The 16,752-nt window shown below is 38.6% G+C and overlaps 1 protein-coding gene across 2 annotated transcripts in view; it reads right to left on the bottom strand.

Annotated features, from left to right (window-relative positions):
* The window catches only part of PLEKHH2 (pleckstrin homology, MyTH4 and FERM domain containing H2), a 58,223-nt gene that overhangs the window by 24,089 nt on the left and 17,382 nt on the right, over window positions 1-16,752 (bottom strand). The window contains exons 3-10 of one of the 2 annotated variants that reach the window (XM_028724802.2): window positions 14,816-14,878; window positions 10,993-11,142; window positions 10,106-10,189; window positions 9,049-9,130; window positions 5,946-6,128; window positions 2,934-3,907; window positions 1,133-1,208; window positions 537-631 (exon numbers count right to left, since the gene is read on the bottom strand). In XM_028724802.2, coding sequence (XP_028580635.2) covers window positions 537-631; window positions 1,133-1,208; window positions 2,934-3,907; window positions 5,946-6,128; window positions 9,049-9,130; window positions 10,106-10,189; window positions 10,993-11,142; window positions 14,816-14,878 — 1,707 coding nt within the window. Of the gene's footprint in view, window positions 1-536; window positions 632-1,132; window positions 1,209-2,933; window positions 3,908-5,945; window positions 6,129-9,048; window positions 9,131-10,105; window positions 10,190-10,992; window positions 11,143-14,815; window positions 14,879-16,752 lie in introns of those variants that run through there. The other variant, XM_028724805.2, reaches the window with a different exon arrangement.

Below are 16,752 nucleotides of genomic sequence, written 5' to 3' on the forward strand. Positions count from 1 at the left end.
AAATTCAAATCAAATTCAATTTACAAAGGAAATTCAGAAGGTTGTGGAAATCAGTACAAAGGAGAAATGGGGCCCCAATTCCAAATTATTAAGGTATGCCGTAGAAGCAACCCAATACATTTTTGTGGTATGGGAATGTTTGGTGGGTTAGCTCTTTGTCTCTCCTCTTATGCTTCTACCTTCATGTACCAGAAGATAAAAGCCCTGCCCACAGCTAAGTGGAATATTGGAGATTGTTATCCAATATTTGGTACTTCGCATTCACTTTCTTTCCATCGGTATTTCTGGCTCTACTGTATTTTAAATGTTACTGTTATGTTCAGGTTTCACATCTGGTGCATGAAATAATAATTTACTGGAAAATTACTAGTCAATCATCGTACCCTGGGATTCTAACTGTAGGATCCCCACTACAACAATTCCAAAATAACTTTTCAAGCACTTTTTTTTTGCTCTGAAATGTATGAAATGTCATGTTTCTGAAATAGACCGCAAGAGTTCATCCCCTAAATACAACTTTTAAATCAAAATCTTACCCCTTTAAGAGTGGTATAGACTGGTGTAGTCACATTCTTGTATATTAGCGATGTGTAAAGTCCTGATGAGGAATATGAAGCTGAAGAGGTGGAACCTGAAATAAAAAATAATATATATACACAAACACACACACACACATATTCTGAAAACGCTGGATTACTTAGGGCAATTTTTCATTGAATAAAGTAATAGCCGAATAATCAGACTGTCAGATACAGATGTACAAGTTCTAAGAAGGTAAATGAACATGTGGACAAAATGCATTCTATGAAATTTATACATTTTTGATATGTTAATATTTTTAAATAGAACGAAGAAAAGGAGATAATTATAGCAAATTTTAAAAGCTAGTAAAAAGTAATGTAAATGGTCATGAATATAAGAAGCATGCTTGATCAGATATATAACTTAATATATATAATTAAAGAAGCAAAACATTTTCCAAAGACTGATTTGTACTCTTTTGAGACCTTTTATTTCCACAAATAGGCAAGCAAAGGATTTTTATCCTGTTTACTCTGAGGTAAGTCTCACTGAGTTGAAAAATATGTACCTGTTAAAGATTTCAATCCTCAAACAGCTTTGTCACACTTACTTTTATTGAAAGAGTCCATGTTGAAGGCCTCAGAAAAGCGTAAGCCTGACTTGGCTACAGCATAAATTCTGCTTTCCTGATATACAAACAGAGGTTTTTAGAATACATTTTATTAAGCCTTTCCATAACTTTAGGCTGTGTTCACATTACATCTATGACTCACTGCAACTAAATTCAAATGGGAGCAGAATTAAGTTTCTTTTCAATGTTAGGAAACATTTTAACAGCTGATGCCAAAAATTGATAATCTGTTATTTGCATATTTCTGCTCTAGTTCTCTATTTTTTTGCAGCTATTTCTTATAAAATATATTTCTTTCAGACATTGCTGCCTTTTTTAAATTAGCCGCATTTTATGATTTCGATGGTTCAGGCAGAGGTTCGGCTTTTTACAGAGTTACATAGATATTTCTTTTCCTGATAGTGTTTGTATGGTTTTGTCATGGCCTTTGGCTAATACAACAAAGCTTATTTTGATTATCAGCAACATGATTTGTTCTTTACTGAAATATTTGTCGTTTGATAACAATTTCTTCATATGGTAATATTTTAATGTTGTTTAATAATCATGGTTAAGCTTTAGGATGGTATCTAACTGATTTGTTCAATCTATGTAAAGATTTCCATTTACCCAAGGAAGCTTTCCCACCTCTCCTCTCTCCATATGTGTCTGATGCTGTCCCCACATCTTGGTCTGGAGGGCTGGAGAAACCCCCAGAATGGCACATGGGGGAGAAAGGTTCACTGAGCAAGCAGAAATCCTTGCACACATAGAATAAGTTGGATACTGCCCATAAGCTCTCTTTAGTAATCATTTATGTGTTTTCCACTATATATTGCTATCAAAATTCAATTAACCTATAATTTCCTAAGCACTTATAGTTCCTGAAGTCAACAGGATGTTTTTTTGTTTAAGTAAATGTGCTTAGGACAGAAGCTAAATGTGTTTAGAACAGTTGAGATTTTTTCCAGAGAAATGCATACTTTTAAGTACCTTCCACCAAACTGCATACATTAGTAACAACTACCTGTACTAATCTCTTCCTCAACTCTCCCTATCGCTTTCCCTATGTAAGTCACAGCAGACAGCAATATTCTAAGTATTAAAAAGTAACTGAAAGGTAAACACAGGAAATTATAAACTGTGCATGTCAGTGGCAGTAAATACATTTCTTTGCATTTCCTACACATGCACTCTGGCCATACTAGATGGTATGGAAAACAAAAACTTCCCACTCCCAGCACAACTTCCTGGATTCAAACTTTCCACCCCCAGCCCTTGATTAAATAATAATAAGTAGTAAGTTAAAGTTAAAGTGGAAAATCTAGTAAAGGCTCTTCAATCAACTCATCTAATAGTGCTGTCATATTTAACTTAATGTCTTCCTGTTCTACTCCATCCGCCCTCTCTCTTGTCCTGGTTAAATTATATAACCTGTTATGAAAAGGAAGGGAAATTATAAAGGGTTTTAAAATACTTTATTGTTAGTCCCACTGAAGTCGATGACAAATTTCATGAACTTGTATTGATCCTAGTCAAGCTTCTAATCTGTTCTCACATATTCTGAAGTATAAACCAAGATTATTATTTTTTATTTATTGCACTGAAAAATTAACACTTGTAACTATTTCATATGTGGTCAATTCTGACTGGAGAGATGACATGTGCTTTCAACGAAGCAACATATGCCCATGTTTAATGTTGATAGCAACATTTAGAGGATAATTCTCCCCCCCAAAAAATGGGAATGTGAACCATATCTGGTTAAATTAACAAGCTGGAATATTATGATTTCATTTACCCAAGAGGGGAATCGATGCAGAGGAGGAGTAGGTGGCTTGCTGCTTGTAGTTTTCCTTGCATCATTAGAGTCCAAGGTTTCTGCACACTGAATCTCACAGGAGTCATAGGTAAACAATTCTTCATTACAACTAATCTCCATCTTCTCCAGAACTTCTGTACTTTCCCCATCCACTTGATCTATGTCTGTTTCCTGAGGCTTAAAAGGACGTATCATGCTTATAGCATTTCTGTTTCTGCCAAACATTTTGTCCGAACATAGAGGAGGCTGGCTGAAATGTTTTTTTGCCAATGCTGCACTTAAAGTAAAGATGCTAGGAGTCCTCAGTTTTGGAGGCGGCAGATTAGATGGAGAATCAAGTTGTCTGCCAGACACAGCGCCTGCTGCCAGCATCAGTGCTGGATGCTTAGGAGCTAGAGCTGGCGTTAGAATTGGACTTGGAGTATTTGCCTCACTGGAAGAGGATGAATAATCTAGCCTGTGGGACTGAAACCTCTTATTCAGTTCATCTGAAAAGCTATCATGATCCTTCTTTTCGCTGAAGGATTCCAAGTTGCTCTTTCCAACTAGATGGTTCTGGTTTTTCCATGGAGACCCTTGTTGCCAAGAATATAGTTTTTTGCATATGTTTCCCTGAGCTTGGAAGCTCTCTTCTTCCAAAAAAGAACTGCTGTCATCTGATGCTGTCAAATACATTTCACTTCCAATTCTGCTATAGCCTGTGCCTTCTTCAGATGTGTGACTTGAAACAGTGGATACGCACCTAGATTTTGATCTTCCTTTGCCTCCTTCTTCCTCATCAGAGCTCCAGTCACTTACTGTAATGCAGGAGTTCTTTGATACATTACTATCTAGGTCTTTTGACTTTACTGCTTGCCTTTGTTCTGGCATACAAGAGCTATGTTGTAGAGGTTTCAGAACTCTATTACTCCCATACATTTGGCCAAGAAGAGATGTTTCCTGGACTTCTTTCTCTGGAAAAACAGTAACAACGACATGTTTGGAAAAACTACTTTTAATGAAGGCAGCAGGTTGTAATTTATAACCAATGTGTTCATCAGTTGAAATGCGCCATTGTTTTCAATCAAGATAATTGTGATATACAGCTTACCGTATAGTTCCGTGTATAAGACGCCCCCATGTATAAGACGCCCCCTATTTTGGGGGACTCCAAATTAAGAAAACACCCCTCAGCACTACCCGTGTATAAGACGAGCCCCAATTTCAAACCTAATTTTTTGGTAAAAAAAACCCCTAGTCTTATACATGGAAAAATACAGTATACAAATAGTATACAATATTATGTGAAACATTGGCAGCTTCATTCTAAGAAGATATGGTCAGATCTACAAATAAGTGGACCAAATCCCTGTAGAGCAGGGGTTCTCAAATGTTGTTGGACTACAACTCCCATCATCCCTGAGCTCTGGCCTTGCTAGCTAGGGGTGATGGGAGTTGTAGTTCAACAACATCTGGGGACCCACAGGTTGAGAAAGGCTGCTGTAGACTGAGATGCTGGTTTTAATACTCCACTAGCTTTGTCAAAATGACAACTTCCTGCAAACAGAAAACTAATATAGAAAAAATGGAGGAGGGCAAGGCTAAAATCCTATTCCCAGAGGAGATGGGTTTAATTTTGTACATGGAGTTAATTTTGTATGTGGAGAAGCATTCAAAAATGGCTCTCACCTGCAGGTTGAAAATGTAGAGCACAGCAAGTAATTCAAAAGTGAGCCCAAAGAAAGCTCTGTCTGGGGTTTTGCAACTAGCCTAAGTACTTTTTTTGGTCATACAGAGTTTCTTTATAGAGTCTGAAGGAAGGGATGATAACAATGAAAAGGCGGAGAAATATACCTCCTCTGACCATTCTACTAGTTTCTCCAGTTGTCTGCTGTGACTCTTCTGCACTGCAGCCCTACTATCCAGTCCTTGAACTGCTGTTGTGTACGTCAGCCTAAGTACACTTTCCTCAAGTAAGAACCAACTAAAATAAACAGCTTTCACTTCCAAGTATACAGGATCAGAAGGAAAGTGTAACAGAAACTATTCTTAACCTACAACCTAAGCTACAAACAGGTCACACTACTTCTGCATGAGCTAAGTGACATTTCAAACCTAAAACATTTGCAGCAACATCATTGCACTTGATAAATCCAGAGTAGCACCCCTGCAATGTAAGTGCCAGATGAGTTCATCCTATCCTAAGCTTTCAGTTGCTGTTATTATATAGTTTTGTGATCAGTATGTTAACACATTTGAAAAACAAGAAGGCTATTCCTACTCAAATGCAAGGACCCCAGGTTAACTAGTTTGTAGATAAGACTGAAACTGTTCTAATGTTCACATTTAAATTTTTGATAAAACGAACACTGTTGGTCAAGACGGAAAATTAAAATATGCAGCCCTTGTAAAAGATTATATGACATATTACAATGAACAGAACACGGTGACTAAGCTTACAATTATGAAGTTTATTAAAAATAAATTTCTGTGTCAGTTTCTTCCTCAACTTAAATTATATTTTCAAAAGTTTAACACTCGTAAGACCGGTGGGTCTTCCAGCCAGGCAAAATACTCTCGGGTCACAAAGCAGGGCCAGTTGTGTGTGTGGCCTGGGAAGAGTTCTAAGGGCCACATAGAGAGGCATGGAGGGCTGCATTTGGCTCCAGGCCTGAGTTTCCCAATCCCTGTTCAATTGATGGGAAACATCTAGACTGTGTTTTCACTCATGAGTTCTGTAACATGCAAGTAGTTTTTAAAAGGGTGGTATTTCTGGCCAAAGTTGGTCAACAGACTTGCTTGTTATGATGCAGTTTGATAACCAGGGTCGCCAACCCATGCCCCCAGGAGGCCCCAGACTCTGAGCTTCGTTTAAAAACAAGTAAGTCTCTAGCCCTCCTAGAAATAAAGTTAGAAATAAAATCCCACTGTTATCAATGTAAATTATTTCCAAGTAAATCTGTTTGAATCTGATTGAATTACTGGTCACTTTGAAAATTATGCCCCAAATACCTAGACTGCTATTGCCTTCATTTAGTTCAGCTTGCTTTGATGAGGAGCTGATTGTATCATCAGGCTTCGGAACTGGCTGAGGACTTCTTGCTCGGTTCAAGAAGCATCCAAAAGTCAAACTGCTCAGTCGTTGGCCTTCTCCAGGCTTTTGTGCTGAAGGAACAGATTTCTTCCCCTGAAGTTCTGTGCAGCAATAATTCAAATATCAAGATTCAATATATTCTGCTGTTACATACTAAAAGATTTATTATTTATCTTGAATGCTGTAAGATCCAAGAATTTTTATATTAGCACCCATGTTTACCTGAAATTCTTTCTTTGATATTTCTATCGACTAAAGTGTGGAAAGAAAGAAATCCATAATACAGTGGTACCTCTAGTTACAAACTTAATTAGTTCCGGAGGTCTGTTCTTAACCTGAAACTGTTCTTAACTAGAGGCGTGCTTTTGCTAATGGGGCCTCTTGCTGCTGCTGCGCCGCCGGCACATGATTTCCGTTCTCATCCTGGGGCAAAGTTCTCAACTCGAGGTAACTCTTCCAGGTTAGCAGAGTTTGTAACCTGAAGCGTTTGTAACTCGAGGTACCACTGTATGAGCAAAATTTATGGCAGAAGTGGGAAGTGGTGAACAGCTATCATTTACGAGGAATATTTTTTGTTCTTGCTAACCAAGAACAGGAATCTGATTCTCCACACATACAATGAAATTAGTTCTTGGCTCGGATTAGCCCCCCTTCTGTCAAAAGGCCTTCTCCAATTTAGCAGTAAATAACATTGACCCCTTCTGAGGAGGGACCAAAGTGGTAGAGCTTTGAATGCAAAAGGTCCAGATTCAATCCCTGGTATCTCTAATTGAAAGAAAAAGGTAGTATGTGATCAGAGATCTGCTACCAATGAGAGTAGAAAGACTAGACTAACGGGACAAATCTGGTATAAAAACCAGTACAGTATAAAAAAGGGGGTTGTATTTCTCTCTCTCTCTCCAAATAAAATAAACTGCATCAGTGTAGATACAGAAACACAAAAAGAAATAATATAAATCTAAAGATGGCACATCAGTATACTCAGTCTTCCTTAAAAAATAAAAATAAAAGTCTGTTTTTTCAATTGTCCTTGGAGAGAGTGATAACATTCAACTCCTGAAAAGATACCCTGGTTCTTCTTGTACTTTTCTGGCCCATAAGGGTTCATTTTTCTAAGCAGCTGTGTTTGCACTGATGAATTCTTTAGCCAAGATGAACCATAAAATATTTCACTCAAAGACTGTACATGCACTTGTAGGGAAAAAACTGTTTTTCATCAAGGCAAAAAAGCAATTCATCAAGACAAAAACAACTGCACAGAAAAAATAACCTTTATTGGCCAGAAAGGCACAAAAAGAACCAGGATATCTCTTCATGAGTTGAATGTTATCACACTCTTCATGAACAACTGAGAAAACAGACTGAATTAAAAAAAGACTAAACAGTTGAAACAGATTTTTGTCTGCTGATGTCCTATCTTCCAATTTATATTATTTGGTTTTGTGTTTCTGTATCTTCATTGATGTATATATAAAGATATATAGATTATTCTAGGTCTTGTAATTGTTTATGCTTTGACTTCTAGGGATCCTCATTGTTATCGCTTTCTAACTTGCTATAAGGCAGCTTTTTATTCCTATACTGGTTTTGAAAATGTATGTTACAACATCTTTTCATTTGGTTTTAAATCAGCAAAACCCTCAATCTGATGACTGTAAGCATTGCTACAGATCAGAAGCGACAAAGACTACATAATTCTGATTTACAAGCTTGCTTTTAAGCATCAGCAACATATTTGTCCTTTCTACTGAGTCTTCACAGTTATCAGTAGAAGAGTATATGCAAGTGGAAGGACTGATACAGCTATTATATATATATATACTTAAGCCATTTGAAACTTCCTTTCATAGAAGTGTCTCAAGGCTGATTTAGAATCATTGCCACCAAATAATAATAATAATAATAATAATAATAATAATAATAATAATAATAATTTATTTATACCCAGCCCATTTGGCTGGGTTTCCCAAGCCACTTAAAAAATTGTGGCTGTGTCTCATGATCATCCAAGCAACTCATCCACATCTGAAAATTCCAACATTACAATATGTACATATAACAATTTTCTAGATACTTCCTATGCAGAGGGTTAGAATATAAGCAAAGAAACAACATCTGAACGAATCTTAAGTCTAGGTTTTAGAAAATGGCACAAACAAGTGATCTAATTCCACTGTGGGATCTACCTAAAAATGAAATCTAAATGGATAAATAATGCAAAGGAAGCTAGAGGTCCCAACTTCATATTTTCCTATTGTGGGCATGGGAAATATATGTACCAGCTGATTCTCACCAGTAGTGTTGCATGGGTTGCCAACACCCAGGGCAGAGCAAGTATTGCGCCCCCTAGTGTGCTGAAGTGAGTGGGAGCGTCTCTACTGAAGCTCAGGGCAACAGGCAGAGGAAGCTGGCTGTGGGCAGGATGGAGGTGCTGGCCGTCGCCCAGCCATCAAGGCACCTCCATGCGGCACTGCTGCTGTTGCCAGATGGAGCCACAGAGAAGTGGTGGGACATGCATGCGCACCTCCTTGGGCTGGGGCGCCACCACCACTGTGTGTCTGGCCACCCACCCGTCTCCCCTGCCATGGACAGGGTGCTTGCAGCCAGCCTGGCACTGCCTAGCTGTGAGTCGAGGCGGCCCACTTGTAGCTCGTACCAGTGCAGCAGACCTGGGCTCAAATGGGAGAAAAAAGTGAGCAAGAATTCCAAGGATCCAGTGTGTGAGTTGCGCATGGACACGTTTCTTCCCCTCTCTCTGCGCGTGCGGAAGGGCTGGTTTTGTGAGCGGGAAAGAATATTTCAAGAAAGGGGCCCACAACAGTAGCCAAGGCTCAGGGTTGGGGAAGCATCCCTCATCCAACTTCCACCCATAAAAATTCTGTGCCCGGGGCACAAACATTAGCATGGAATACAACCTGTTATAAATACATACTCAATGTAAAGGCATGCTGGCTAATGTTCTAATAATGAAACACAGTACATAACACTTAAAGCTGTTTTCAGATAATCTTCCACATCTACCTTGCAATTTAGTCTGCAATATCCTCATCTCTTCAGTTTGGTTTTGATTTAACATGCGAAGGTTCTGATTTTCCACTTCTAGCTGAAAGCATATAGACATAAGCTCCTTTTCATGAGTAGAGACACTGAAAAACATTGCATCCAGAGAAAAGCCATTTCCCCCTATCTTATATGCATTAATAGTTCAAAATACTGCTTCAAGTAGGTAATATTCAAACCATACTTGTGTATCTTTGCTACATCGGAAAACAATATAATTTAAATGTTTATTAGAATCGCAGTTGTTGATCTCAATGCTTATTTAGTGAAGAAATAGCTCAGTTGGTAGCACATGAGACTCTTAATCTCAGGGTTGTAGGTTGGAACCCCACTTTGGGCAAAGGACTCTTATATTGAAGGTTGGACTAGATGGCCCTTGTGATCCCTTCCAACTCTACAATTCTATGATTCTGTGATTTCAGTCTCTAGGTTCCTATTTCTTCATTTTGAAAAATTCTACATGTAACGGCTGCCATAAATCTTAAGACGAAAAAGGCACTAAAACCAACCCATTCTCTTCATCATCAACCACCTTAAATCGAAAGTATTTTCTTATTTCTAATGCACAGAAAGGGGGAATCCTAATTATCTTTAAATTCCCTCTCTCTGATGCTTTGGAGAAAAACAGTTACAGTACTGCATCTGGGATAGCACATCCTCTTCTCAAGCTGCCTATGTCCCACAGATGATTAACATATGTGCGAATGACCAGAAGGACCAGTAAATACTTTTACATATCAGTAAAACTAGTGGACTTATTTGGAAAACTGCTAATAACTCACTTTTTCATTTTTACTAGTGAGTAGATAAGTTGGGAAATGGCAGTTGTGTGCTAATGGAACATGAATTAGTCCACTAAGATTTTCATCTGTGCATAGTTTTGAGTTGCCATTTTGTTGGCAGAGGATCAGTGAATGTCATAATGAAAAAAACTTTAACCATATAATGCCTGCTACATTTTCAAGAATTTTCAAGTGTTTGCTGCTCATCTTTGATACATTTTTCTCACAGCACTCACCTCATGGAGCTTGACAGTCACCCATTCTTTTATCTTGGCAGCTTTTTCTTCTATAATTTTTGCCTCTTGTATTCTTATTTGCTTCTGAAAAAATGACAGACCCAGCTCTTTTGCAACTTGCATTCTTGACCCCAAGAAACGTTTTTGTCCACCCAACAATTGGCATTATGCAATTAAAGCAGTATCTGATGCTTACGAAAACAGCCGACAACTCTCATCCCCTTACAAAAAGCCACTCTTGTAGAAACAACAAAAATCAATACCTCCACTAAAAATCCAGATCCTCAACCACAAAAGTGACCCCAGTCTCTCCTCCAGCTAATGAGAAAGCATCAATTGCCCTTGTACAAGTTTTATAGGGCAGGAACAAGACATCAGTACATCAACACTATGGCAGATGCTGCTGTGCTGGGACTAGATTGGATCTCAGTGCTATTATGGCAACACATAAATATATATGTTGGCAGCCTCAAGTCTGATCTTCTGCGAAGCTGCTTTATGAAGTTCTAAGAATTCCACCCTGCCCCTCAAAAAAGAAACAGTTGCTCCAGAAATCAAAATAATATAGTGTTTCAAGAAAGCAGAAAGTTTGTCCCCAATACAATTTGTAAATACACAATTTTAAGGGTCCAAACAACTAGAAAAGGTCCCATTCGAAAGCGCCTTCTCAGATGCATGCCATGCAATATAGTCATCCACATTTACATTTCTGATCAAAATTTAAGATATGAATAGATATCTTTACAGAATCTGATTACTTTTTCCAAAAAGGCTTTCAGTGGAAGAAAATCTAGAAGGTATGGATTCTTTTCCCTACTTTGGTTCTTATCTGTTATACAACAAATTATAAATGTAGGTAACTGAGGGACAGCCATATCATTTCCAACCTGTTCTGCAAGCTGTTCTTCCAAATTATGTATAATGTCATCTTTCTCCTGCACCAGTGTCTCCAGATCTTGACATCTCTTATATAGTCTTGTCTCTGACTCACTGGTTTGGACATTAGCAGCTTTTAGTTTCTCCTCCATAATTTGCACCTAAAAGTTAGAACATAACACTATATATGAAAACTGTTTACACCACAGAAATAAAAATAAAAAGAGAACCATGTATGCCACCTTGAGCTGCTGGAGGAAGGAGGGTAATTTTGGTAATTCCCCCTTTCCTTTGCAGCCCCCAGGTCTATTTCCCACACAGTTCTGGAGGATACTCTTTCCTTCTGGGACAACTTTTTGGGTGGACACCACAGATGGCAGGAGGAATAAGCAGAAATCACCTCCCACTACTTCCATCAGCAGGACAGTTCTGTGAGTAGAGTACCTCCCAAGAATAGTCTGGATCACCAGTATATATAACGATGAATGAACACCAGTGTTTTATAATTTCAAGTTTAGCAGGGATTATTTAAGGCATGCAATTTATTTTGAACTCATAGAGAAAATGTTTTAACTATTCCTGAAAAAATAGAAAGCAGATTACTTTTAAGACAGAAATTTGTTAATGTTTTCTGAGTCAAATTGTCTAGTCCGCCAATATTGTTGCCTGATGGCTCAAGCCATTTGTGAGCTGAGACTAGCATCTGCCATTGCACTGTGCTTAACCAACTACGAAATCCAACAGAGCTGCTTTAGCTGCATGCACATTCCCTCTTGCAAAACACCAGCATGTATACTCAGACAGTGATGGCCCCTTGCTAGGATTCCCTGGTTAGGGAACAGTGAACCATCGCACGTGCTGACAGTCTCATCACTCACTGTTACTACATGAGTTCACCTTCATTTCCAGAATTTGTTTACTTTGCGAAATGGGATTAGATCTACTTTGCTTCTCTACTATTTACTGTAAATGGCATTTCTCCAGTGGTTTTCATAGAGATTCCTTACAATAAAATTGTACAGCCACCTTCTGCTATTTTATTTAATTTTGTTCTGTTTAATATACTCAGCCTAGTAAGGGAACCACGGTTCTTCTTGGCCCATTTCCTCAAACATAAATTCCAACATTTTGAATCAGGGTCCTGTAAGAACCAGTGCAAAAAGTGGAGGAACTCCCATGAATAATCAGAACAGCTGGATTATAAGAACGTTATGAGTCTGCTGGATAAGGCCAATTTGTTCTAGCACTCTGTTCTCACAATGACCATCCCCTGCTTTTCACAAACATGACAGTACTGTTCACAGAATGCTGCAGCCAGGGCATAAAGGTTGAAGTCTTCTGCTAGTATTGCATGCATTCTGCCTCTGAACAGGGGCATTCCACTTAGTTACCCTAGTTTGTTTGTTTGCTGCTATGCTACTTTTCATCAATGCAGCTAACAAAATAAAAAGTTACCATACATTCAAAAGGCAATATAAAACTACATAAAAAAGTAACAGAAGAGAGTAATAGAACAGATTACAGCAATATTCAAAACATCTTCAAAAGCTAAACATCTTCAAAAGTTTAGTTAATGGCCATTGAGAGATCTATTCTCAGTGAATCTGTCTAATCCCCCTTTAAAGTCATCTAATCCAGTAGCCATCACTACATGCTGTGGCAGCAAATTCCATAAGTTAATGATGCATTGTGTGAAAAACGAATTTATTTTGTCTGTCATGAATCTACTGCGAATGGATTCACTGGATGACCACAAGTTCTGGTACTGTGAGAGAGGAAGAAAATTATTTCTGTCTACTTTCTCCAAAACCTTTAAATAATTCCACAAACTTCTATCAAGTGTCCCCTTAATTGTCCTAAAACTAAAAATTGAAACAGTCCCAAATATTGCACAGAATGTGCTCTAATCCATGAATCATTTTGACTTTTTGAAAATATTTTGTATCTTTGCAACATCTGAGATGGAGTGACCAAACCGATACAACAGACAAGATCCCCAGCATAGATACACATGGATAGTTTATGAAGGTCCTGCTTCTGTAACATGTCTAATATTAATTGCATAAACTATTATATTATGTTTTTGGCTAAATATTTAACAGTGCCCTGGTAACCGTTGCATGGATAATTCAATCAAAGCATTATTTGTGAGATCTTCTCAAATAATAGGTGGGGCGGGGGGGAATTACTTAAAAGTAAATTCCATGAAACAAATGAAAGCAGTCCCGCATTTTTTCACTTTCTTGCAAAGAGATGGGGGAAATTGCAGAAAAGGAAGGGGTGAGAGTTTCGCTGGGCAAAAACATTTGCATGCCCCTCTAACCAGTTCTGCTCAAGACTATTTTGAACTTTTCCCTGACTACTTTATACCATGTGTGGGCATGAATGTTTATAAAAGACAGAATGCAGAAGAGAAGCTAAATGCAAACTACCAATTTATTGAGTTAAAAAGTTTTAGGGCCAACCTTGTAATAATTTGTCAACAAAGACATTTACAGGCACAGAGCATGTCTATTTTAAACAAGAACAATAAATAAATTTAAGCCCTAAAACACCCTTTTCTCCTTTTGTATAAACATAGCTTATAATAGAGCATGTGGTCAAGTGTTGGAAAAGCTGAATATGCCTAACAACTCTGCTAAAGATAAAAGTCAAGGCTCAGTTATCTATAAATTGCTAGCATATTTGCAGAGGCACTCAGGCTAAGCCATGAAGGCATTACAAGGCAGGCATACCAAGAGGGATTCATGCTGCTCACAGTTGATATTATCTTCCTATTTAAATTCAGCCTCGTCAGGGAAATAAATCTGGAACGATCCTAGCAGTTTCTAATTAAATCTGAAGAACCAAAGCTTCTGTCCATAGCAAATTTGTAATCTCACAAGTTTATGGAACTGTCTCCACTCCTACCTAGGATTTCTTCACACTAGATGCATTTTCTATATAAATATCATGTTCATGTAGGAAATTGTTGTTTTGCAGTTTGTAGACACAAAGGGCTCTATTTCCAATCAGAGCTTTCTCAGGTATTCCTATGGTAAAATACAAATGTATGTCCAAGGCCAACAGCACTGGGGGAAAATATGGCAAGCAACTTCATAAAAATGGCTTGTGACTAGGTGACAAGAAGCAGCCTCCTTTCTTCTATTTGCTTCTGGAAACGTCACACACCTATCTGAGATTTTAAAACATACACAAGTGCTTTAGTCCCAATAGAAACAACCAGGCTTCACCGTGGAAAATCTCTGGCATTCATCCTGGTTTATGGGAAGAGCCATAGCTGAGTAGCCCAGCTACTGGAGGACCCAGGTTCAATCCATGACATCTCCCAGAAGGGCTAGGAGTGGCTCTCTGCCTGAAACCCTGGAGAGCTGCTGCCAGTCAGTGTTGGCCTGCAGGAACTCCTGAAATAGGGCTGGCACAGGATTCATTGGATTCTCAACTGGCCCTGTTGCATCAACCTGGGAGCTGGCATAGCAAAAATGCTTTCCCCCCTGCCCCTCTTTTTCCACCCTGGCAGGCATGAGTGGGGGGGCCTGTGGAGGTACTTATACTGATCTAATAAGCCCCGCTGCTGCCAGCCAAGGATTTTGATTGCCCATTAAAACTTGACTGAATAATGGGTTAAAATATGATTTTAAAATATAAACACAGGTGGTGACCATTTTGCACTCATCCAATTGATGTGTCACCACCAATGCATGAGTGGTTTTCAGCCCCGGAAGGGGACAGAACGGGGGGTGGGTTGCCTGTAAAATAAATTTACATTAGGTTACATTAGGTTAAATTCAGAACATTGTTGCTACTGTACATAATTCTGCATTATGAACATACCTGCTGAAAAGCTTTTTCTGCTTGTCGATCTGCATCAATTACTTGCTTTTCAAGTTGCTGCATCTGTAAAGAGACATTTTAGTAGTAATAAAAATGAGATGCATGCTCCCTTGGTTGCTATCAATGGAAGTATTCTTCTTCGTCATAATATATAGCACTTTTTCTAAGGAATCAAAGAGATTCATATACATTAACTTGAGGGTCCATACAACAGTCTTATAAAAGTAGACCAATATTATTGCCACATTGCAGTCGAAGGTGGGTGGACCTAATTGTTAACAGCCTACCTTAGACCACCCAGAGAGTTCATGACTGAGGATCAAATCTATCACTTGGAAGGTTATCAGGGTTTAAAAAATTTAATAGCAAGTCCAGGGAAGGTGATTCTCATAAAGCCTAGCATGTGGGGAGGGGAGGTTTAACCCTCCCTAGCTGGGATCCTGAAGAAAATCACCCTCCACACACAGCACTATGACTCTTAGCCTTGGGGGTGAGAAGAACTCCAATTAGGGTCAGTAAAAGCTCCCCCTCCCCCGGCTAATGGGAGCATTGCAATGTCACGACAGGATTGATGGACAAAACGTCCCATCCCTATGCACTGTGGTATTGATAAAAATCAGAGGGCTCTGCACCTACTTTTTTAAAAAAATCCAATGTGCTTCTGAATTGCATCTTTACTATCACCTGTAGTTTAGCCTTGACCTAAGCTAAGATTTGAATGAGGTATTTCTTCGTTCATAGCTTGTATCACATAACCCACTATAAATGAGACTAAAGGTAACTCCAAAAAGAGCCAAAGTAAAAAGCAAGTGTTGTATGTTAAACTGAACAGGGTAATTCTATGCATATCTACATGGGAGTCATAATGAATTCAATGAGGCTTACTTCTTAATAGACATAAATATGATTGGGCTGTTAATGACATTAAAGCCAGCATATCAGCTGATAAGCAAATGGCATGCATGAAACTCAGTGTTGATCTTTTGTATTTGAACCTGTTTTAAGGGAAGTATTTGGACAGTAGCTATTCCAGTTTATCCAACAGCATTCAGACATTATATTCTGCAAGTGCTTGCCACAGTTTAATGAGCCAAAGTGGGCCACAGGATCTTGTGTTCCCTTCATACTAGAATTTCCACCAGCACTTTTACCATGGGTCACCTGATCATTCCTAAACATGTGGTCCTAAATCCCAGTTCAGAAACCAGCAAAAATTTAGCCATCTAGTCCACTGCATGTTTGTGACTATGATCAGCAAAAATATACCCAGCTAAATTCATGTCTGGGGCTTAAGATGGAGAAAAGAATAAAACTGAAATCAGCCCCAAGTTGAATTGTTAATGGAGCATGCACTTAGAAAATACTTCTCAGCTAGTTAATAAATTAATGCCAATACCAAATTGTAGCTCCTTGTAAAGTTGACTGTGTCAAGAAAGTATGTTAAGTAGTTTTGCATGAGTTCACAGTATGGATAAATTGGACAGCTTTCTGGCAGCATCTAAGCTTTGATCTTGTAACTTGGATATTTACTTGAACACTCTCAGATTCATGCAGTGCACAAGGTGCTCTAACTGTATGCTCAAAAACAGATATTTTAGCTGTCAGCATAGAAACTGGCTAATGTTTCAAGTTGGGTATTTTTTTGCTGACAAAACTACCAGGAAGAGGAATTGTTGAAAGTTCTAAGAAGGATGTTCAGGTGTTTTATTACAGACTGTCCTTAACTACTGCCACCCAATGTAATAACAACATTTTAAAATTGGGTGGAGAACCACCAGTCCACAGGTTGATTCTGGCTCATAGTCCATTCCTGTCTGGCCTCATGGCTTCTGCTTCTTGGCCTCATTCCTCACTATTTCCATGCTGGGAACACGGAAGCCTCTTTCTCCCCACCTCGCATAGAAGCCAAATGAGCTGCTGGAATAGGTACAGAAATA

This window comes from Podarcis muralis, chromosome 3 (assembly GCF_964188315.1).
Source record: "Podarcis muralis chromosome 3, rPodMur119.hap1.1, whole genome shotgun sequence".
NCBI lineage: Eukaryota > Metazoa > Chordata > Lepidosauria > Squamata > Lacertidae > Podarcis > Podarcis muralis.